At 36.8% G+C, this 23470-nt stretch overlaps 1 protein-coding gene across 3 annotated transcripts in view; it reads left to right on the forward strand.

The window, feature by feature from the left end:
- The window catches only part of LOC121371755 (brefeldin A-inhibited guanine nucleotide-exchange protein 3-like), a 78861-nt gene that overhangs the window by 33032 nt on the left and 22359 nt on the right, over window positions 1–23470 (forward strand). For 2 of the 3 annotated variants that reach the window (XM_041497884.1, XM_041497882.1), the window contains exons 18-25: window positions 742–960; window positions 1657–1894; window positions 5403–5522; window positions 6335–6517; window positions 7070–7328; window positions 20752–20931; window positions 21387–21642; window positions 23298–23336. In XM_041497884.1, coding sequence (XP_041353818.1) covers window positions 742–960; window positions 1657–1894; window positions 5403–5522; window positions 6335–6517; window positions 7070–7328; window positions 20752–20931; window positions 21387–21642; window positions 23298–23336 — 1494 coding nt within the window. The remainder of the gene's footprint in view (window positions 1–741; window positions 961–1656; window positions 1895–5402; window positions 5523–6334; window positions 6518–7069; window positions 7329–20751; window positions 20932–21386; window positions 21643–23297; window positions 23337–23470) is intronic. The other variant, XM_041497885.1, reaches the window with a different exon arrangement.

A 23470-nucleotide genomic window follows, 5' to 3' on the forward strand; every position in this document is an offset into this window, starting at 1 on the left:
AATGAACTGATGTTTCTAGTGGGAAGTGAATGAACTACAAAGAAATTAGTTTAGAGCATGTTTAATTGTTAACAAGAGCAAATTACTTAAACGATTTCAACAAAAACTGAACACTTATGGAGCTAAATGTTTTGTAAAATATCATCAATGAGAGATGACAGTCGAGGAAACTGATGATGTCACCAAACTTAACGTCATGGGAAAGAGAGAAAATATATTCACCCGCATCTCACTGCCCATATGCGCAATAAATTATAATATTTTAACTGTGTTTTTGTTTTCAAATTTGTGATTGAAAAATGTTTGAAGCTGGTAAATCTAACATTCTGTGTAATATATTGACTGTTTATATTATTTTATCATAATATTTAGCTTCAAATTTAAGGATTTTGTTTTTTTAATTTGTGATTAAAAAATGTTTTGAGTGTAATCATAATAGTAGAATATCAGTGTCGTTAACACATGTTGATTGAATACATTGGAAGACTCCAATGAATAACCTAAAGGCCTTTTGGATGTTTTTTTCATTTACATGCTTGTATTTGATTAAGAGTCACCTCATTAGCCATTAAAATTCACTTCACATTTCATTTCAGCAAGTAAACAATGTTATAATAATTTAGCTAAATAAGGATACTAATGGAAATTAGAGAAACATTCCATTAGAATTTCTTAAAAGCTATATCAGAGTCCATGATGTTGAGTGTCACAGCTCACTGAATGTAGATGTTTTTCTTCAAGGTAAGAAGCTATCTCGACACCTGTTGTCTGCGTGCTGGTATGGTGTTCTCGATGTTTTGTCAGTACTTCTCAACGGTAAAAGTTCCTGTGGTATTAATGTCAGTCTGGGCTTGATGCTGGGGACCGAAGGTGCCAAGGAGGAGAGTATAAAAGCACGAGATGCCATTTGTCTGAGTTTAACTGGATTGCAGAAAGCTGCTAACTTGTGCTGTATCCTAGGTATGTTACATGTGAAATTGGTTATAATACAAATATAAATTGTAAAAATTAAATATCAACCTTATGTCAAAATTGCATAATATTTTCAATTGACACTTAATATGAAATGGAATCTGGTTTAATATCTTATAAATGAAAAGTGTAGCTGCACATAGTTATGTTGACGGTAGGGTATATAAGTAAACACTTAATACTCTACTGAAAATACAGTGTGTCCTAAAAATATCATTTAATTGTATTCATAACATTTTTGTTTCACAGAATTGTTTTTTATTATAATACAGCTACAATAAACCCTATTGAAAATATACTCAACAGCGAAAGTTTAGCAAATATTTTTTATGGCATCTAAATTTGCCATGGTTGAATAAACTTAAAAGAAAACCAGGTCCTCCTGTTGTGTTAAGGCAAAGGTTGATGAGTTTATATTGTTTGTAAATGGTAAACATTTCAGATGTAAATACTAATTAATAAAAATAGGTTAATTTATAAATGTTATGCCATTTCTTTTAACATTAGCTAAACTTTTGTTGTTGAGTATAAATATTACAATATTTGCAAACTGTCATATTTATAACACAATGAAAAGCAAACGTTTAAAACATTTCAACTGTTCTATGACTGAAATGCTTGTCTTCAGGATCATTAGTAAGCATTAAAAGATTTAAGCACAGCTATTACGGTACATGTTAACAGGTCTTCAGGAGAGGTGTGGTAGTGCATTCAACCAACTGGCTAACACGTCGTGCATCAAAGAGGACGTTCGCAGCCCGTGGCCTGGGGAGGCAAAGCTTCATGGGAAGACATCAGTACTACCAACTAAAACCAAACTAGTTCGACTTCATGCTGTCCATGTTCTCAGTATGGATGTTGTCATGACAACTGGGATGGAGATGGGCAGCCATTCTGCAGATTGCTGGAAGCATGTCTTTAGGTAACTAGTAGGTGCAGTATTGTTAAAAGTGAATCTTTTCAACACATAAGTTTAAAAGACTATTTATGTGCAACGTAGAACATGTCCCGTGTCTGAATGAGGATTTTCCTTGTTTTAATCTATGAGACCTCAGGGTTTTTAATTTTATGGGTAACATTTTTTTAGTTCTGTGGCCTTTGATTACTGAAACCCATTGGAAACAGATTTTTAGTAATCATTGTAATCGTAGAAGATATTACATTATTATGTGTAACAGACTTTTATTCTGTTGTTTTGCCGTTACAGTATTAACTACCAGACACAGTGGTTTCTGTGAAATCAGGAGACCTGCCTAGTACAGTGAAGCCTGTCTAAACCGGACCCTGAACATACCGAAATCCTGTCAAAACCGGCCAAATTCCATGGTCCCGAATATTCTCTTATTGAAACCATGTATTAAAAACCTGATAAAACCGGAACCTGTCCATTTCGGAAACCGAATTGATTTTTAGTTCAGAAATGTAAAATCCTTTATTAATTAACCTGAACAAACCGGCGTAGTATAAACAAATGAAGAATAAACTTAACGAAAACACGACTTTCAGAAAACAATGCAGACCGGAATTTCTGCTGTCACGGGTCACCGATTTCCGCGGTCTCAGTCCAGCTTGGCAGCCAGCAGAGTGATTAAAGCTTGATTGTTTTCAAGTGTCCTGTCTGGTGCAGTGCAGTGCAGTGCTGAGCAAATTCTTTATAGCTTTTTCCCCTTTGATTTTTAATCAATGCACTTTGATAATGGAATACTGACACACAGTGTAAATGTTAGAAATAACTTAATTTGGAGTAAAATATACACACGTGACTCAATTTGTATACACTACATACACTCGAGTAAAATGTTAGAAACAACTTAATTTAGAGTAAAGTATACACACGTGACTTAATTTGTATACACTACATATAAACAGAAAATTTTATCTTTTCTGTGGTAGATACAAAAAACATGCACGCTGAATTTTGCTAAAAAAACCCCCAAAAACAACCTTAAACGAACATGTCCCGACCACCACAGACTAAACGTAGGCGTGTGGAATTATCGTTGAAAGTAAAGTTCGATTTCATTAAAGATTCGCAGTCTGTACCAAAATTAACTCAAAAGGAATTGGCAGCAAAGTATGGCATTGGCATTTCAACTGTGTCAGACATATTAAAGAAAAATACTGTTTATCTGCAAGAATATGAAAATAACTCTAGTGCCAACAAAACGCGATTCAATACAGGCTGCAAATATGACGAACTGAATGAACTGACATGGAAATGGTTTCAACATGTGCGAGCAAAGAATATTCCCATATCCGGACCGATCATGCAGGAAAAAGCTTTGAAATTTTCATCTGATCTGCTGATTCAGGATTTTAAGGCTTCTAACGGATGGTTAGAAAGCTGGAAGTCGCGCTTTTCTGTTCGACATTTCAAGATCAGCGGTGAAAGTGCCGGTATAGATAACAACATAATTGATGATTGCAAAGACAGAATTCCTAACATTGTTTCCAGTTATGACCCACAAAATATCTTTAATTGTGATGAAACTGGTCTTTACTGGCGCGCTTTACCTGACAAAACCCTATCTGCCAAAGGCGAGTCAACCAAGGGAATAAAAAACTCAAAAGAAAGGCTCACCATTATGTTTGCATGTAGTGCCACTGGAGAGAAGTTGAAGGCGCTTGCCATTGGGAAAGCGGCAAAACCTAGATGCTTCAAAAATGTGAACATTAATCAGATTTGGGAATCAAACCGTAAGGCGTAGATAAATGGCAAGTTGTTTGAAAAATGGATTAAGTGTCAACATACAGATGAAATGACAGGACAGAAAGATCCTGATGTTTTTGAATAATGCAATTTCTCATGCGGAAATAGAACTTTCAAACATAACATTAAAAGTTTCTACCACCCAACACAACATCTGTACTCCAACCACTGGACCAAGGGGTAATTCGTGCATTTAAAGCCAGATACAGAAAACACCTGCTTAAAAACTTAATTGTTAAAATTAACACTGCTAACTCTGTTGCGTAGTTGTGTAAGGAAATTACGGTCCTTGACGCTGTACACTGGATAATCACGTGCATGGAAAGATACTCTGCCTGAAACCATATCAAAGTGTTTTCGTGCATGTGGATTTCCAACATCGACAAATGTGGATTCCATTGATGATGATGATGTTGACGACGGGGATGAAGACGATGATGACAATATTCCCCTTTTGCAACTGATCAGTGACTACCGGGTGAATGTGGATCTGGCCACTATTGCGACGTTTGATGACCAGTTGCCAATCGAAGATACAAGTGATGAATGGGAAAATGAACTTGTGAATGAATACAGAAAACCAGAGGAATGTGATAACAACCCAAGTGATGACGAAAAGTTTATCGGATGAAAGTTTGCTACCTAATGGTTGCGAAATGTCGCATGTTGATGCACTGGTTATGATTAAAAAACTTAGAAATTTTGCTCTTGGAAAAGATGAACGCTATTTGGAACACATTCTGAAACTGGAGTCGATATCGATGAACATTGTTCTAAAAAACAAATCTGAACCAAAACAACAAACCATGGACTCATTTTTTAAACGTTGATGTAAACAATTGTTTCTATCTTTATTGATTGAAAACATATTTTATTGTAAACAAAAAGATTGGGCACAAGTTTGCCAACTGTCATTTTGCAACCTTAATTGTGGTAAAAAAAAAACTAAATTATTTATACACGTGTTGTTGTTTTTATTTATGTTTTAATGTTAGTTAATAAATAAGAAAGATACATAACAAAACTGAGATATAGCGACATTATTATGAGTCGTCGCTTCAACAGTCAAATTCATTCGGCAATTCTCGGACATGTTCGTTCACAGTTACGAATTCGATGTCAAGAAAAATAACTCTATATTCTAAAACATGACCCTCTAAAAACCGGATTCTCTCCAAACCGAATAAATATTAGGTCCCCGCCATGATCCAGTTTAGACAGGTTTCACTGTACTTGATTATAAGTCTTTAAAATCCAGGTTAAGACTGTTAATTACTAGTACTGTATCTCTTACAATTCCTGGATAAAGTTTGTAACATCCATATTTTATAAAACTATCAATTTTGTGTTTTCACTGTACTTGATTATAAGTCTTTAAAATCCAGGTTAAGACTGTTAATTACTAGTACTGTATCTCTTACAATTCCTGGATAAAGTTTGTAACATCCATATTTTATAAAACTATCAATTTTGTGTTTTCACTGTACTTGATTATAAGTCTTTAAAATCCAGGTTAAGACTGTTAATTACTAGTACTGTATCTCTTACAATTCCTGGATAAAGTTTGTAACATCCATATTTTATAAAACTATAAATTTTGTGTTGATGTGGACTTAGACATTTTTTTGTTTATGTTGATCATAAAATGAACAGTTGCAGAAGTGCTTTAGATTAATGTTTTGATATTAACTTTACACTGTGAAATTTGTAAACTTCCCAGGTGTTGTGCTCACATATCGGAGTTGGAACATACGTACTTTAGTGGAGGGAACAATCAGTCAAACCTGCCAAAGGTGCAACAGGAACAGAAATCAGATGCAAATAATTCAGAAGATATAGAGTGAGTTTTGTCATTCTGTCACCAAATTAAATTCCATAAATAACGTGACTAAAAGTGCTACTTGCAACATTTCAGTAAACATGTAATACAATGTCTCACCCTTGAAGTCAATCTGAAAAATGGGGGTTAGTTTCATATATAATGGGCAGTTTCTTTGACTACCCTAGATTCATACAAAAAATGTGATCCTAATGTTAGTGTGGTACATTAAAACTAGTTCAAATTAATTACAATAATTAACTGGCCAGACGAAATAACATTTTATAAGTCCAATCGCATTTATGCACAGTTAAAAATTTCATGTCAATGTCATGCTATTTGGTATCCTGCTACCTATAATGCTTAAGCATGTTGTCCTAGGCATATTCTTGAGATATATGGACAGTCTGTCTAAAACAATGGTTAATTGTTAATAGTTATTGGTGAGTGTGCACTCTATGCGAACCCAGTACGTTTCCAGAATATATTTTTTTTATATTTAACCATATTTTATTCACTAAGACAAAGATGATTGTTAAATTAATTGAACTACAAAGCTCAACTCTGGTTTAATGATTATTAAATGGGACTCCAGTCTCAAATCTATTATGGCGACTTGGTTCCATTTTAGCTACATTAAATTGACCAAGGCTTGTGCTGTCTGTAGCCAAACTAGCCATTGGCTAATTTTTTTTTTTTTTTTTACTAATAATGTAAAGATTCCATTATTGATATTAATACATCCTAATCTCTACCAATAAAACAACTTTTTATAAATTGTTATTTAAGAACTATATTCTAGAAATTGTTATCTTAAAACTATATTCCAACAGTGGTATGGACATGTATTCAGCTTCTGTCTCGATTGTACCTGTGGCCCCCAGAATCAACGTGGCAGAGCTCATCCGACAGACCAGCATCGAATCGGGCTGGGAAGGTTCACTTCTAGGAGGAGGGGTGCTCAATGCACCTCAAGCATCTAAGGCACTGTGTGGCTTGTCACAAGAAGTAGATCGGTATGATATTGCTATCAAATTAATAAATAACAAATATCTTCTTATTGAAGTAAATTACACAAGTACTCAAGATCTAATGGATTATTTTCATTATTTATTTGTTTCATAAACTCATACGATTTATAGACATGTTAAGTAGTCAGATTATATGCTTGTGATGCAGAAATATCTCCAGATATTTTCTTATTTCCACATTTTATTCCCACCCTAAAAATACTTTCTGGTCTTATTCTTTGATAAAAAAACACAAAAAACCTTCACAATTATTCCCTATCTTTCAAGACCCTGTAAAGTTTGTACCCATATTGTTTGATTAAAAAACCCTAAAATAATCCCTGCTTTTCATGGTCTCCTTGAAGTTTCTGTCTTTAATCGGGTGGGGGGGGGGGGGGGGGACTCTCAATAATTCCCTGTTTTTTAAGACTGTAATGTAATTTTAAGCATTGTAATGTAGTGACACACGTGTAAGACAAAAACAGGCTTTGTAAATTTGATCTACTATGTTTGACATCTAATGGCCAGTGATGACGAAGTATCATTATTTTCTTTTAGTCTGTTTGAGGATGCTGCAGAGAAACTCAATCTTCAAGGATTGTTAACATTTCTGGCAGAGCTGGGCGAGTCGAGTCGATTTCAGCTGAGAAGACTACGCAGTACTGAGTTGGAGGGAATTGGGAGCTGGTCGCGACTCCCGACCAATGCGCTGCATCTGTATCGACTGCAGGAAGTGCTCATGAAGATTGCACACAGCTCCAGGCCTCTGCTGCACCTCGTCCGAGTGTGGAGCGTGGTGTCACCATATCTTGTGGAAGTAAGATATAAATGATTTCATAATCTGTGTGTGGAGTATAGTGTCACCCTATCTTGTGGAAGTAAGATATAAATGATTTCATGATCTCAGTGTGGAGTATAGTGTCACCCTATCTTGTAGAAGTAAGATATAAATGATTTCATGATCTCAGTGTGGAGTATAGTGTCACCCTATCTTGTGGAAGTAAGATATAAATGATTTCATCATCTGAGTGTGGAGTGTGGTGTCACCCTATCTTGTGGAAGTAAGATATAAATGATTTCATGATCTCAGTGTGGAGTGTGGTGTCACCCTATCTTGTGGAAGTAAGATATAAATGATTTCATGATCTCAGTGTGGAGTGTGGTGTCACACTATCTTGTGGAAGTAAGATATAAATAATTTCATGATCTGAGTGTGGAGTATAGTGTCGCCCTATCTTGTGGAAGTAAGATATAAATGATTTCATGATCTGAGTGTGGAGCGTGGTGTCACCCTATCTTGTAGAAGTAAGATATAAATGATTTCATCATCTGAGTGTGGAGTGTGGTGTCACCCTATCTTGTGGAAGTAAGATATAAATGATTTCATGATCTCAGTGTGGAGTGTGGTGTCATCCTATCTTGTGGAAGTAAGATATAAATCATTTCATGATCTGAGTGTGGAGTATAGTGTCGCCCTATCTTGTGGAAGTAAGATATAAATGATTTCATGATCTGAGTGTGGAGCGTGGTGTCACCCTATCTTGTAGAAGTAAGATATAAATGATTTCATGATCTGAGTGTGGAGTATAGTGTCGCCCTATCTTGTGGAAGTAAGATATAAATGATTTCATGATCTGAGTGTGGAGTGTGGTGTCTCCCTATCTTGTAGAAGTAAGATATAAATGATTTCATGATCTCAGTGTGGAATGTGGTGTCAACCTATCTTGTGGAAGTAAGATATAAATGATTTCATGATCTGAGTGTGGAGTATAGTGTCGCCCTATCTTGTGGAAGTAAGATATAAATTATTTCATGATCTCAGTGTGGAGTGTGGTGTCACCCTATCTTGTGGAAGTAAGATATAAATGATTTCATGATCTGAGTGTGGAGTATAGTGTCACCCTATCTTGTGGAAGTAAGATATAAATGATTTCATGATCTCAGTGTGGAGTGTGGTGTCACCATATCTTGTAGAAGTAAAATATAAATTATTTCATGATCTCAGTGTGGAGTATAGTGTCACCCTATCTTGTAGAAGTAAGATATAAATGATTTCATGATCCGAGTGTGGAGTGTGGTGTCACCATATCTTGTAGAAGTAAGATATAAATTATTTCATGATCTGAGTGTGGAATGTTGTGTCACCCTATCTTGTGGAAGTAAGATATAAATGATTTCATGATCTCAGTGTGGAGTGTGGTGTCACCCTATCTTGTGGAAGTAAGATATAAATTATTTCATGATCTGAGTGTGGAGTGTGGTGTCATCGTATCTAGTAGAAGTAAAATATAAATTATACTCTTTCAAAAAAGAAACGCATAGGTGAAATATTCATGGAATTATCTCTTTAATGCAAAGTGGCATAATTTAATATTTTATAATCGTATCACAGTCAATTTTGACATGAGTATGTGATAATGTTCTTGCTATGGACTGACGACAGTAGAGGCGTTTTTGTCACCAAACAGCATCGCACAAGGGCGCTGACATCCATACCTTGTGTGGCCACCAGCAGCAGCAATCACTGCACGACATCTCCTTGGCATAGACTGAATGAGTCTCTGAATCCGGGCATGTGGAATCTTAGCCCATTCTTCCTGCAGTGCATGTGACAGTTGCGGAAGCGTCTGAGGCTCTGGGTCACACTGGCGTACACGTCTGTCCAGTTCGTCCCATAGATGTTCAATGGGGTTGAGATCTGGCAATCTTGATGGTCATGGCAGCACATTAATGTTCTCATTCTGTAGGAAATCCATTGTTACACATGCCATATGCGGCCTGGCATTGTCCTTGTGAAAGAGTTCTCTCTGTCGATCCAAAATGGGAAGCATGTGACGGCGAAGAATTTCATCCTGGTAGCGTACAGCTGTCTGGTTGCCTTGTACTAACACAAGTTCACTTCTGCCGGTGTATGAGATGGCTCCCCACATCATGACACTCCCTCCACCGAATCTGTCAACTTGGGTGACACAGTTGTTGGCAAAACGTTCATTGCGGCATCTGTAAACACGTTGTCGTCCATCATTTTGCTATAGAAGGAAATGTGACTCGTCACTGAACCATACTCGCCGCCGTTTTCCCAAGTTCACTCCCTGTACATTTGTGCACCAGCAAACATGTAAATATTGATGTTGACTTCGCAGGACGGGGCCAACATACGGTCTCCTAGTAGTCCAGTCAGAATTCCAGGGCCCGTGTGTTTTTTTGAGGGGACCTTTTTTTCATGATTGAAATTCACTGATGAGGTCCCTGTGATGAAATTTAGCCTGGGAGTCTTTTTTGTTTTACCGTCGTTTGGTGGCCATATTGGAAAATGGCCGCCATTTTGCAATTCATTGAATAAATAGTGATATCTCGGTAACAAGTGAACAGATTTTCATTTTTTAAATGGTGTTGGATAGGTAATTAAAACGTCTATAAATAATTCCATTGTTGCATTTAAATATATCAAATAGTTTTTTTTGCAATAAACGTTTTAATTTAAAAAATAGGCATTATGTAAATTGTTCTACCATTTCATTTCACAATACACAACCTTGTGGGTTTTTGTTAGGGGATCATTTTTGTGACTGGAATTCATTGCTGAGGTGCCTATGATGAAAATTAACCTGGGAGTCTTTTTTTTTTTTTTACTTTTGTCATTTGGCGGCCATCTTGGAAAATGGCTACCGATTTTAATTTCATTGAATAAACAGTGATATCTTGATAACCAGTGGACAGATTTTAATTTTTAAAACACTATTGGTTAGATTTTTAAATGCTCTATAAATCATTTCATTGATAGTTTTAAATATATCTAATAGTATTTTTGCTATAACAGTTTTAATGCAAAATAAAGACTGAAAAATGGGTTAATACTTTAGACGGAATGTAAGGAAAATTTTGGACATTAACAACACTGCACTTTTTCTATATTAGACTTAATTGTCACTCACATCTTTGAAATCATTTACTCATCATCATCTGCATCACTGTCTTCATCTGAAGACTGGTAAACGATGTCATCAGTTTCCTCATCATATTCATCCTCTTCAAGTACAGAGAAGTGTGTGTCATCAGGAAGAGCGTTGATAGTGTCTGTGACTGGTTGTAATATGTCATCCTTCTTTTCCCATCCAAAGTTATTTGGAATAAGTGTTTTAATACATCTTGAGTTTTTCCACTCATATACCTGCAGGTGAGCTCGGAGGCAGTGCTGTTTGAAGGAATCCTGGTCTGGAGGCAATCTTGCTGAATCGTAGTTGGACATTTGTTGCCATTTGCGCGCACGAGCACTTGACAGAGTTGTGCTAACTGGGTCATTGTAGAGCATTCTGATTGTACACAACTCAAGTTTAGAGAAGAGTTCATCAGATAGTTCATCATCTGTACCAAGTGACTCCATCGTCTTTCTGTATGACAAATCAGTTGACTTTAGAATCCGTTTCATGGCCGTGACCTTCCCACAGCCAAAAAGGCCACCAACTGTGTCTACACCTGTAAATGCATAAACTCCAAGAGCAACTGATGCCACATTGGTGTCCGGAAAGAATGAAGTGCAGCTGTAGTATGTAGGAGCCTCTCCTGATTTCTTCTTGTACATGTACATGCACTGTCCAGTTACATGAGTAATGTATGATGCAATAATCCAAACATCTGTATCTTCAAAGTCAAAAATAACTGTGCAAGAGTTATTTTGAGCTGCATGGAAGAAAGCTCTAGTGTCTGCCTCTCATGGCGACTTGGATTCAAAGAGAGATTCACATTCTCCTGTTTTCACATTGTAGCAGACAAGGTTCATAGTAAAATACAGATCAGCATGATGATTGTAGGAATGCCATTCCTTCAGGAGAAAATGCTGCAATCTTTGTTTGTTAGATGGCTTTGACAGGAATGAACGCCAAGATGACCCTGTTGGAATTTGTTGGTCAGCAACAGGAAATCCATTAGCAACAAACCCATACGCCTTTGCACGACATTGTTGTTCGTGTTGCTTTGGGCTATGCATCAACATGGTTTCATCATAAATATCATTTATGAAATGGAATGCAACTGCTTTTGGATGACGACCCACTATGTAGTTGAAGAGACTAAAAGCATAGTCAGACCATGTTTTGTTTGCAGGTATTTTGTTCCAAGCCATTCCCATGTCTACCATTACGTGGTAATCTGATGGTGGTTGTGCAGCTGTGAGGGTCAGCATTGTCATGAACTTTGATTTCACAGTTTTGTGGAAAATTCCATCTGCTGTAAATAGAGACAAGCTCACGGAAGTTATTCTGTACTGCATCAGATCCTCCAGAGTCATACTGGACTCATCTCCACTGGTTAGAAGATCAATTATCTTTTTTGTTGCAGTGTGGTCAATAATGGCTCTACTTTCTTGTTTGCTTTTGACAGCAGCTGTCTTTGTTACAAATGTTTTGCTTTTCCTTTTAGTAATTGTGTTGTGTATTGATTGAGTACCAGAAGATAGACGTTCTAGTACATTTTCAACCATTTGATTGCCTTCATCGTGAGCTGTTTCAAGACTATGTTTCACCTCTTCTGAAGCCGGTTGTCCAGTACAAAGTGATCGAAGAGTTGGTCGGCTTAGATCCCATGGGTTTGTGCACCATTCCTCCAGAGCTACATTCACAGCATCAAGTACCTGGCTGTCTTTGGACTGTCTTGATGGACCTATTTGAGGATGGTGATATAGCGGTTTCTTGAATTGTGTAACTTTTTGCAGTTGTTCTCTTATTTGCATAACAACTGGCCTGCTGAGGATGCTAATTGCAACCATCGACAAGTTTTTGGTAAATCCAACCCAGCCCCCACTTCTTCGGTTCTTGGATTGTTTGTTCATAGTCATTTCAATAACCTGATCAGGGGATAATTTGCTGTAGCTTCTGCCACTCAGTGAACAAGAATAAATCGCAGCCATGTTCTTCTTCTCTTCGTCACTCAGTGTGGACATGCGCCAGTAATAGATGGACAGATACCGAAGATAGTTGATGTTTCCATATGCTGCCATCAATGGCAACATTTTACGGCAACTGCTTAGGTATTCATCAAAAAAATTTCCACTCCTCAGACAATGGTAGTGCTGATAAAGAATCTCCACATCAAGAATGTAAGAAATCCAATATTTAGCCATGTCCGATCCAGATGCTAAGACGTCTTTAAATAGTTCATGTACAAAATCAGTGAAGTCAGTTGATTTGATGAATGTCTCATGTTCTTCTTCAGTGGTGATATCAACCAAGTGTTTCAAACAACCTGTTATTTTACAGTTCTTCTGGATGCATTCCTGAATCAGCATGCGTAACAAGCCTTCAGCTACTAGTTTGTGTAAACGCATTCCCCTATTGTAGTGTTTTCCAGCTAATGTCCTGTGTGCACTGCCAGCAGCCACAATTCCTGCAGAAACTGCCAATTCTTCAAGACCACTACCAGCATATCGCTTTCCAACTGCATTAAGGAAAGACATTTCTGTGTGAAAACCGCCAATTACAGACTTTACACGAGACCAGCTCTCCCCATCTTCAAAAAGTGCCTCTTCAACATATTTATACACAGCTTGATCAGAAACGAGTTGAATTAATGGCATTTCCTTCATTTCAGCAACTTTCTGGCACCAGTCCATCACATCTAAAACAACTTCTTTACTTGGAGGCTGCGCATAACACTTCACATTGTACGTTTCCCACTTCTCAACATTACAAGCGAGAGAAGTATGATATCCTATGAAAGCCGGAACATTGTCTTTTGATTGCATCACATGAAGAAGTGCATGGGCAGTTACTCGATATGCTATCATTGACTGATCTTTGCATTCTATTTTCTTTGGTTTAGGTTCTGCACGGGAACTGGAAGTGTAAGATTGTTTGGCAACTGTTGGCAGACCAGATTGTTTTTAACTTCACGAGTTGGTACAACCAATGTTGTTTTTTCCAAAGTCCCTTCATAACGGGAAGATATTGGTTGTGCCATAATGACATTTGTGTAATGACTCGTCTCAGACCCTGTCAGTCCATCTTCATTAAAATCATCATTGTCCATCATGACAGTACAGGGCTGATGTGGTGCAATTTCATTTGGGCAAAAATGGACATGCTTAATCAAGTGGGGCCTGTCAGTTGGACACACTGAATTGTGCTCTGACTTATTGCTTTCATGTAGTGCCCATGCTAGAACATCATTATATGAAATTCCAATTCTCAGTTGTCTCAGAATTTTAATGAGCTCTTTACTTCCTGTCAAGTTGTGAACAAACATTGATACACTTACATGCAATGGCTGTCGCTTACCAGTGATGAGATGCATCAAGCTTTCAGACAGAAAACGAATAGATGGCTGCAAGCGTTCTGCAACAAATGCACGACCATCTACAAATTTTGACTGAGGATCAGCTAGAAGTGCAACTAGGTTGTGAATGTCACTGGGTGTATTATCCTTATCAAGTTCATTGATTGCACATGGCCATGGGATTCCTCCTTCGTTTCGAAACTTACAGTGTATAATCTTGGTTACATTGCTTATCAGTTGTAAACTTTCAACGCCCCAACAATTTATGGCATTTTCAACATATGCTCCTCCATGCTTTAGGAAAAAAACTATTGAGGATTCATTTTTGCGGTACCTTGATTGAAACCTAATATTCTGCCCAAAATGTTTTTCAAGTTTTTGGCGTAGTGAACGTAATGCATGCCTGTCATCACAAGTATTTCTGATCTCATCATTGGTGATCAACAAATCCCTTTGTATTTGCTCATATTCAGAAAGTATATCTCTGAGGGTGTAAATTTCTTTCCGGGTATCTAGACAGTCAACCAGATATGTGCAAAGATGTTGAAATCCTTCATTCTGTTTTTCAATAACCCATTGTTCTCTAAGACGACGTTCCTCTCCTCTCATATCATTTGCACGTGTGTTGTATACAGGTCTACAGTGTGATTTCCAACAGTTTTTGTGATAACGAATGTCCAAGGCAGCAGCTTTTAATATGCCACCAGCATTATCACAGTAAGCTACAAGTGCTTGCAAACGATCCCGTTTGACTTTATTCTCAATGTAGGGGACAGCCTCAATGAATGTATTCCAAGCTATCTCTGTTTCTATTCTGTGGGTCTTTATAGGAACATTTTCACCAAAGATATTTCTATTAATTTTGCCTTCCAGGGATTCCTCACAAAATATGCACACTGATATCAACTTAGAACTTCCACGACTACTTCGTACTCGTGACTCGACAGACTGATCAGTAACTTCAGTTTCTTGTGCATCACTTGTCACAGGCACACAACGAGCCTCTTGTGCTCTTTTTAACTTGATACCAGTGATATCTAATTTACAGATTTTGTGCACCTTTTTAGGAGTTTCATCAATTATTATTCGTTCGTGAAGATTATCAAAAGCAGTACCTAAACCTTTTCACTGCTTACTTTTTTTTGCTAAATTATTCCACGAATCTTGAGATTGTTGTTGCAAAGGATTTTGTTTGAAGTTGTACTTTCCTCACAAATCACACACATAACATCAGAACATGTTTTAGATTTTTTCCTCGCCAACTCTGGTTGCTCTACAAGTAAGAGTGAAGATCTCTTTGTAAGCTTAGATGTTCCTGCCATGGTTTCATCCATAATTTTTTGAAAGTAATATATTGACTAAATGCTACTAAATATAAACTCACTGTGAATTACATATTTTACTGTAACATTGTAGAAATAATTGACAGAAATATTTTTTATAAAAATATGTATGAGAAAAAACACCATGTTTCACATATAATTTTCAGTGAATGAATGAGACGCAGTATCAAAACTGTATAACAGTTAGGGCCTCCACGAGTCCAATACTCGAGTACTCGAGGGTCAAACTCGACCCGGACCCGAGTACCCGACGCTTACACTAGATGACAATGAGACAAAGGAATATAACGTAAAATAGCATTATATAGCTTAATTCCAGCACTGAACATGAATGCCAAATCATGCCATTTAATTGCATTTAGAAACCCGTTGATACGTTCAGTATTGTGACGGACGAACGGACGGCCAGATTAAAAAAGAAACTAGCAAATAGTCATATAATTATTGTGTAACTTTTATCGTTAATTAGTTACCGCTGAACTAGTTGCTCTACATTGTCTCACTTGTACGGGTACTCGAGTCCTGTGAATGGAGTGCCCGAGTACTCGAGTACTCGTGGAGACCCTAATAACAGTTTAGTACAAGTTTTCTTACAAAAGCATGCTATTTAATGTTAATAACAGTACATCCATTTTGTTTTGCCATACAAACTATAACTGAATTATATTATAAACCCAACACAATTTCAGATGCAATGGTACAAACATTTACAGTATACCTTTTTTGGCATTAAAATGTTTATTGCAAAAAATATATTGGGTTTATCTAATGCAATAATGGATTTAAATACCTATCCAGTGCCATTTAAGTAATCAAAATCTGTCCATTAGTTATTAAGATATCGCAAATTATTCAATGAAATAAAAAAAACGGTTGCCATTTTCCAAAATGGCCGCCAAACAGCAAAAGAACAAAAAAGACTACTAGGCTAATTTTTATCACGGGCATCTCAGTAATGAATTCTAATAAAAAAAACAAAGGTCTCCTAAAAAAACCCACAAGGTACTTACCTTGAAATGTAATGATAGAAATATTTAAATAATGCCCTTTTTTTTTCATTAAAACATTTATTGCAAAAACACTATTAGATATATTTAAACGTAACAATAGAATTATTTATAGACGTTTTAATTATCTATCCAACACCGTTTAAAAAATGAAAATCTGTTCACTTGTTACCGAGATATCACTATTTATTCAATGAATCGCAAAATGGCGGCCATTTTCCAATATGGCCACCAAACAACGGTAAAACAAAATAGACTCCCAGGCTAAATTTCATCACAGGGACCTCATTAATGAATTTCAATCATAAAAAAAAAGGTCCCCTCAAAAAACGTACGGGATCCTGTATTCTGACTGGACTATAGCCCGTAAACCAGCTTCTCGCAGTCGGTTCCGAATGGCTTGTGCAGACACCCTTCTCAAACCAGGTATGCGTCCAACAGTCTTCGTTGCTGTGGCAGTTAGGTGACGTAAGTGCAAAACCCGGATGTAGCAATCTTGTGCTGCAGTTGTTATGCGAGGTCTTCCACTTCTGGGCCGGTCTTCAGCTGATTGAAACTTCTGGTACCTGTCCCAGAGACGTGAAATGGTGCTCTGATGAACGGTCATGTGGCGTGCGACTGCTGATTGCTATTCACCTAACTGGAGGGGGCCTATTGCAATGTTTCGATTTGGCGGCTTAGTCTTGGCATCTTGTAACTCATCTATGTTGAAATGGAAATGAGGCACCATTAAGAGTATTGCATCTTTAAATACTCATCACTACCCCAATCTTTTCCCTGAGTTTCACTTGCAATCGCCAAAATCTGACCATTTCACACCAATTTCCTGCAATTGTCTCACAACGTGCGTTAAATTTGTTTTAGGGTGCATTTGGGCGTGCTGTTCCATTCCAGAAACATTAACAAACATGGTCATTCAGCAACATTGTTAAAAAACCCTATATTTTGTAAAATCAAACACTTTTCTTCTTTCCCTATCACCTATGCATTTCATTTTTGATAGAGTATATTTCATGATCTGAGTGTGGAGTGTGGTGTCATCCTATCTTGTGGAAGTAAGATATAAATGATTTCATGATCTGAGTGTGGAGTATAGTGTCACCCTATCTTGTGGAAGTAAGATATAAATGATTTCATGATCTGAGTGTGGAGTGTGGTGTCACCCTATCTTGTGGAAGTAAGATATAAATGATTTCATGATCTGAGTGTGGAGTATAGTGTCACCATATCTTGTAGAAGTAAGATATAAATGATTTCATGATCTGACTGTGGAGCGTGGTGTCACCCTATGTTGTGGAAGTAAGATATAAATGATTTCATGATCTTAGTGTGGAGTGTGGTGTCACCCTATCTTGTAGAAGTAAGATATAAATGATTTCATGATCTCAGTGTGGAGCGTGGTGTCAACCTATCTTGTGGAAGTAAGATATAAATGATTTCATGATCTCAGTGTGGAGCGCGGTGTCAACCTATCTTGTGGAAGTAAGATATAAATGATTTCATGATCTGAGTGTGGAGTGTGGTGTCATCCTATCTTGTGGAAGTAAGATATAAATGATTTCATGATCTGAGTGTGGAGTGTGGTGTCACCCTATCTTGTGGAAGTAAGATATAAATGATTTCATGATCTCAGTGTGGAGCGTGGTGTCACCCTATCTTGTAGAAGTAAGATATAAATGATTTCATGATCTGAGTGTGGAGTGTGGTGTCATCCTATCTTGTGGAAGTAAGATATAAATGATTTCATGATCTCAGTGTGGAGTATAGTGTCACCCTATCTTGTGGAAGTAAGATATAAATGATTTCATGATCTGAGTGTGGAGTATAGTGTCACCCTATCTTGTGGAAGTAAGATATAAATGATTTCATGATCTGAGTGTGGAGTATAGTGTCGCCCTATCTTGTCGAAGTAAAATATAAATGATTTCATGATCTGAGTGTGGAGTGTGGTGTCATCCTATCTTGTGGAAGTAAGATATAAATGATTTCATGATCTGAGTGTGGAGCGTGGTGTCACCCTATCTTGTGGAAGTAAGATATAAATGATTTCATGATCTGAGTGTGGAGTGTGGTGTCACCCTATCTTGTGGAAGTAAGATATATAAATGATTTCATGATCTGAGTGTGGAGTATAGTGTCACCCTATCTTGTGGAAGTAAGATATAAATGATTTCATGATCTGAGTGTGGAGTATAGTGTCACCATATCTTGTAGAAGTAAGATATAAATGATTTCATGATCTGACTGTGGAGCGTGGTGTCACCCTATGTTGTGGAAGTAAGATATAAATGATTTCATGATCTCAGTGTGGAGTGTGGTGTCACTTTATCTTGTAGAAGTAAGATATAAATGATTTCATGATCTCAGTGTGGAGCGTGGTGTCAACCTATCTTGTGGAAGTAAGATATAAATGATTTCATGATCTGAGTGTGGAGTGTGGTGTCATCCTATCTTGTGGAAGTAAGATATAAATGATTTCATGATCTGAGTGTGGAGTGTGGTGTCACCCTATCTTGTGGAAGTAAGATATAAATGATTTCATGATCTCAGTGTGGAGCGTGGTGTCACCCTATCTTGTAGAAGTAAGATATAAATGATTTCATGATCTGAGTGTGGAGCGTGGTGTCACCCTATCTTGTGGAAGTAAGATATAAATGATTTCATGATCTGAGTGTGGAGCGTGGTGTCACACTATCTTGTGGAAGTAAGATATAAATGATTTCATGATCTGAGTGTGGAGCGTGGTGTCACCCTATCTTGTGGAAGTAAGATATAAATGATTGCATGATCTCAGTGTGGAGTATAATGTCACCCTATCTTGTGGAAGTAAGATATAAATGATTTCATGATCTGAGTGTGGAGTATAGTGTCGCCCTATCTTGTGGAAGTAAGATATAAATGATTTCATGATCTGAGTGTGGAGCGTGGTATCACCCTATCTTGTGGAAGTAAGATATAAATGATTTCATGATCTGAGTGTGGAGTGTGGTGTCACCCTATCTTGTGGAAGTAAGATATAAATGATTTCATGATCTGAGTGTGGAGTGTGGTGTCACCCTATCTTGTGGAAGTAAGATATAAATGATTTCATGATCTGAGTGTGGAGTATAGTGTCACCCTATCTTGTGGAAGTAAGATATAAATGATTTCATGATCTCAGTGTGGAGTATAGTGTCACCCTATCTTGTGGAAGTAAGATATAAATGATTTCATGATCTGAGTGTGGAGTATAGTGTCACCCTATCTTGTGGAAGTAAGATATAAATGATTTCATGATCTGAGTGTGGAGTGTGGTGTCATCCTATCTTGTGGAAGTAAGATATAAATGATTTCATGATCTCCGTGTGGAGTATAGTGTCACCCTATCTTGTGGAAGTAAGATATAAATGATTTCATGATCTGAGTGTGGAGTATAGTGTCACCCTATCTTGTGGAAGTAAGATATAAATGATTTCATGATCTGAGTGTGGAGTATAGTGTCGCCCTATCTTGTGGAAGTAAGATATAAATGATTTCATGATCTGAGTGTGGAGTGTGGTGTCACCCTATCTTGTGGAAGTAAGATATAAATGATTTCATGATCTGAGTGTGGAGTATAGTGTCACCCTATCTTGTGGAAGTAAGATATAAATGATTTCATGATCTGAGTGTGGAGTATAGTGTCGCCCTATCTTGTCGAAGTAAAATATAAATGATTTCATGATCTGAGTGTGGAGTGTGGTGTCATCCTATCTTGTGGAAGTAAGATATAAATGATTTCATGATCTGAGTGTGGAGCGTGGTGTCACCCTATCTTGTGGAAGTAAGATATAAATGATTTCATGATCTCAGTGTGGAGCGTGGTGTCATCCTATCTTGTGGAAGTAAGATATAAATGATTTCATGATCTCAGTGTGGAGTGTCGTGTCAACTGAGGGGCCAATACTGTCTTTATTTTAGAAAAGACTTTATTTTATAATACACTAGCATATGTATACTGTCAGAAAAACCCACTTCCCCCATACATTCTTTGTACTGGGCATACATACTTTCTGGATGGCCCCTTATTTCAGACCTCAGTTTTGAAATATGTGTTGGGGTGTCATTTACAATTCATTTATTCATTCTATTTCAAAATAAAAAATAATAATTTCAGCCAAGAATTATCAAATAAGTTTCATAACAACAGGCAATATGTTGAAATGTGAGTGCAGAAACACAACTTTCCAACTTTGGGTGAGGGTGATATACAGCCTGTATTTCATATAGAGACCTGTTATTTCATTTTTCATTGTGTTTTATGTTTGATGTGATCATCGATTAAAATTCAGGATATTCAGTCATTTGACTTGTCAGTTAAAATCTTAATTTGAATTTTGAATTTGTAGAAATGTAAAACCACATCATAATATTATCAATACCTATGAGTACACTTGACCTCTTTTCTGCTTTTGATATCATGCTGTTAGATGTATATTTTTAATAGTTTAAAAAATCCCATATCTCTTTATTTAGTACAGTGCTATACTACCATTAAAGATGTAACTTACATATTTGAAATCAATCGAATTTTGGATCAAGTTTTATGTGAAGGGTAAAATGTAGCCAAGACTCATGTAGGTTATTACTTTATTTACTTTAGGCTACAAACAGCCGTGATCGTGCTGTGACAAAGATGTCAGTGACATGCGTCCATGACTTTATCGTTGCTATGCTGAGTGGTCACGAAGAGAAGCCTCATTTTCATATCAATGAGTTCCTGTGTAAGACGTTCGAGGACATGCTCTGCATGGAGATCTGTGATGGGGATGTGCAGGATCAGGTTTGTTATTACCTTTTTGAAATGTCAATACTGCAAGTGGATGTTTTGAATAGGCATTTAAAAAGTCACAGCTTTTGGCAGGGTATATATTGTGGAAAAATGTACATAAACTATCCCTTGTTACTTTTAACAGGAGCAGTCTGTGTGGTGGCAGCAGGTTTTTCTCTCTGTATATCGGTCTCTATCTCTGTCTATTTCTCTTTCTGTCTCTCTACTTCTCTCTCTGAACTATATTGTCTCCATCTCTGTTTCTCTCTGTCTCTGTTATTCTCTCTCTGGCTATCTCTTTCTCACATTCTCTGAACTAAACATTGAAATAACTACATGTTTGACACCAAATATCTTTGGTTTAAAATCTACTGAGTGTTGTTAAATATATACCTTTCATATGCTGATTTATCACTATGTTTAAGATTTTGTGGTCTCCAGTACTGATTTATCACTGTATATTTCAGATTGTTTGCTCTATCTGTGAGCTTGTTGAAGCCTGTACGGCTCAGATCCACTCTGGGTGGCGGCCATTGTTTGGTGCGTTGCGGTCTGTGAAGATCGAGTACACGGCCAGTGAGGAGGTGAACGAAGCGAGACAACACCACGTGGCCGCGGTTCTCGACGTGTTTGAAGTCTTTCTCGACACGAATAACATCCTCATCTTTGCCAACGCTACAGTCGACTGCATTCTCTGTCTACTAAAATATGTTCAAGGGCCAGGTATGTTTAAATTATGTTTCAGTGTCACTTAATGCATCATACTATACAAGTTTTTTCCCCAAATAGGGACAAGTTAATAAGAACATGAAAACAAATATTTTAAAATCATGTCACAGTGCATTAATTTATAACCCCTTTAATTTATAACTCCTGTACCACCATTTAAAAATAAATTCTGGGAATACATGAAGCTGGATATGGTTCACATTGACTATTGCAGTTAACAGTCAAAATTTAACAGAACTGCTTGTTATATAGTGAAAACAAAAAGAAGAAAAACATTTCAATGACATATATCTTTAAGTCATTTTAGCCTTACAGTTTATTTCCAGTGTTTCAGCAGTAGCTGCTTTTCTCATGGAAATATGGTTGGCTAACTTTCTAGGTTATGTACTTCATGACAGTTTAATTAATATTATTATTGTTAATAAACTAATAATTGACAAATGGCATTTGTGAATTATTTGTCATATGAATGTAACTATTAATAATTATTTCAACGCGAACTAACTATTGTTTTTCAAGTTTAGAAAAAGGTATTAAAGTAAGCAATAACTAACTGTGATTCTCTTAAGTTGGTTATGAACCCTTTATGATTTACGGATAGAATGTTTTTATACTATAAAAAGTGATCAACATGGGGGTTATCCAATTTACTCAGCCTCTGGGCTGTCAGCCCTGGAAAGGGTTAAAGCCGCACACCCTAGTTCCATCCAGCGAAAATAAATTATAATTTGGTTAATCTACAAACCTGTAACATACTTAGATCACGTTTTTATCAAATGGAGTGAAAAAGCAGGTTTTATATCGATAAATACCTTGGGAATCCCCATGTCCCAATTGCTTGAAATAATTTTAAAAGTTAGTATTCTGATGTCGCTCGAAGCACAACAATGCCAAATTTTACAGACTTGGGGTGTGTTTCTTTCACCTCTTCTGGACATGTTCCAACTGTTCTGTCCTGGTTGTATCCCCTCTCCAGATATCGTAAGACTTACCAAAACTATTGGTTTTAAGGGTTTGTAACGTTTTGTATTGAGACACTTACTTGTCTGAACTTTATTGTTACTGAAAATGTTCACGCACTGTGAAGAAAAATCTCACAAATGAACAACAAATCGGATGTTGATTGCGCGAACCGTGCACGAGAAAACAAACCGAACCAAAATGATAACGGTCACGTGATATACCAACGTCTGTGACATTGAAATGGAAATATCCCCTCTAAAAATAGATTAGACCTTGTCTGCTCAACGTTTTTTTCTCAGACGTGCGTGCGATTTTATGAAATACGAAAAATGCATTTTGTGGTATTACAAAAACCAGGATTACCAAAAAACACTTCAGGTGAATGGAAATGTATATTCTAAATAATAAACGGTAAGTAAAGTGCAATTTTATTTGTGAAAAAATGGGTTTAATAGCGAAAAACAACGCCGTAATGGTTAACAACTAGCCGTAACTAGGGTGTGTCTCTTTAACTGGTTAGTGAGAAAAAGTTGCAGTAATGATCTTTTCCCATACAACTCCCCATTGAGTCATATAAAGTCGCTGCTTGCACCCTGTTCTTTATATAACTGTTAACAGTGAGTACATTCTGCCTGTTTTTAATACAACACTCTTTAACTGTGTGTATCTTGTACCTTTGTTTATAGCAAGCACAAATGAGAAGTCACCCAAAATAGTTCCTGATGGTAGGCAAACATGTTTAGTTGGGCTGTTCGGTGGTTGGAAAATGAAATGATCATATTTGTATTACATTTCTTTTATAATAATTCTGAATAGATAGAGGCCATTTCATGGGTTTTTTTTCGAATATAATTTTTAT

The sequence above is a fragment of the Gigantopelta aegis genome, chromosome 4 (genome assembly GCF_016097555.1).
Source record: "Gigantopelta aegis isolate Gae_Host chromosome 4, Gae_host_genome, whole genome shotgun sequence".
In the NCBI taxonomy this organism is placed as follows: domain Eukaryota; kingdom Metazoa; phylum Mollusca; class Gastropoda; order Neomphalida; family Peltospiridae; genus Gigantopelta; species Gigantopelta aegis.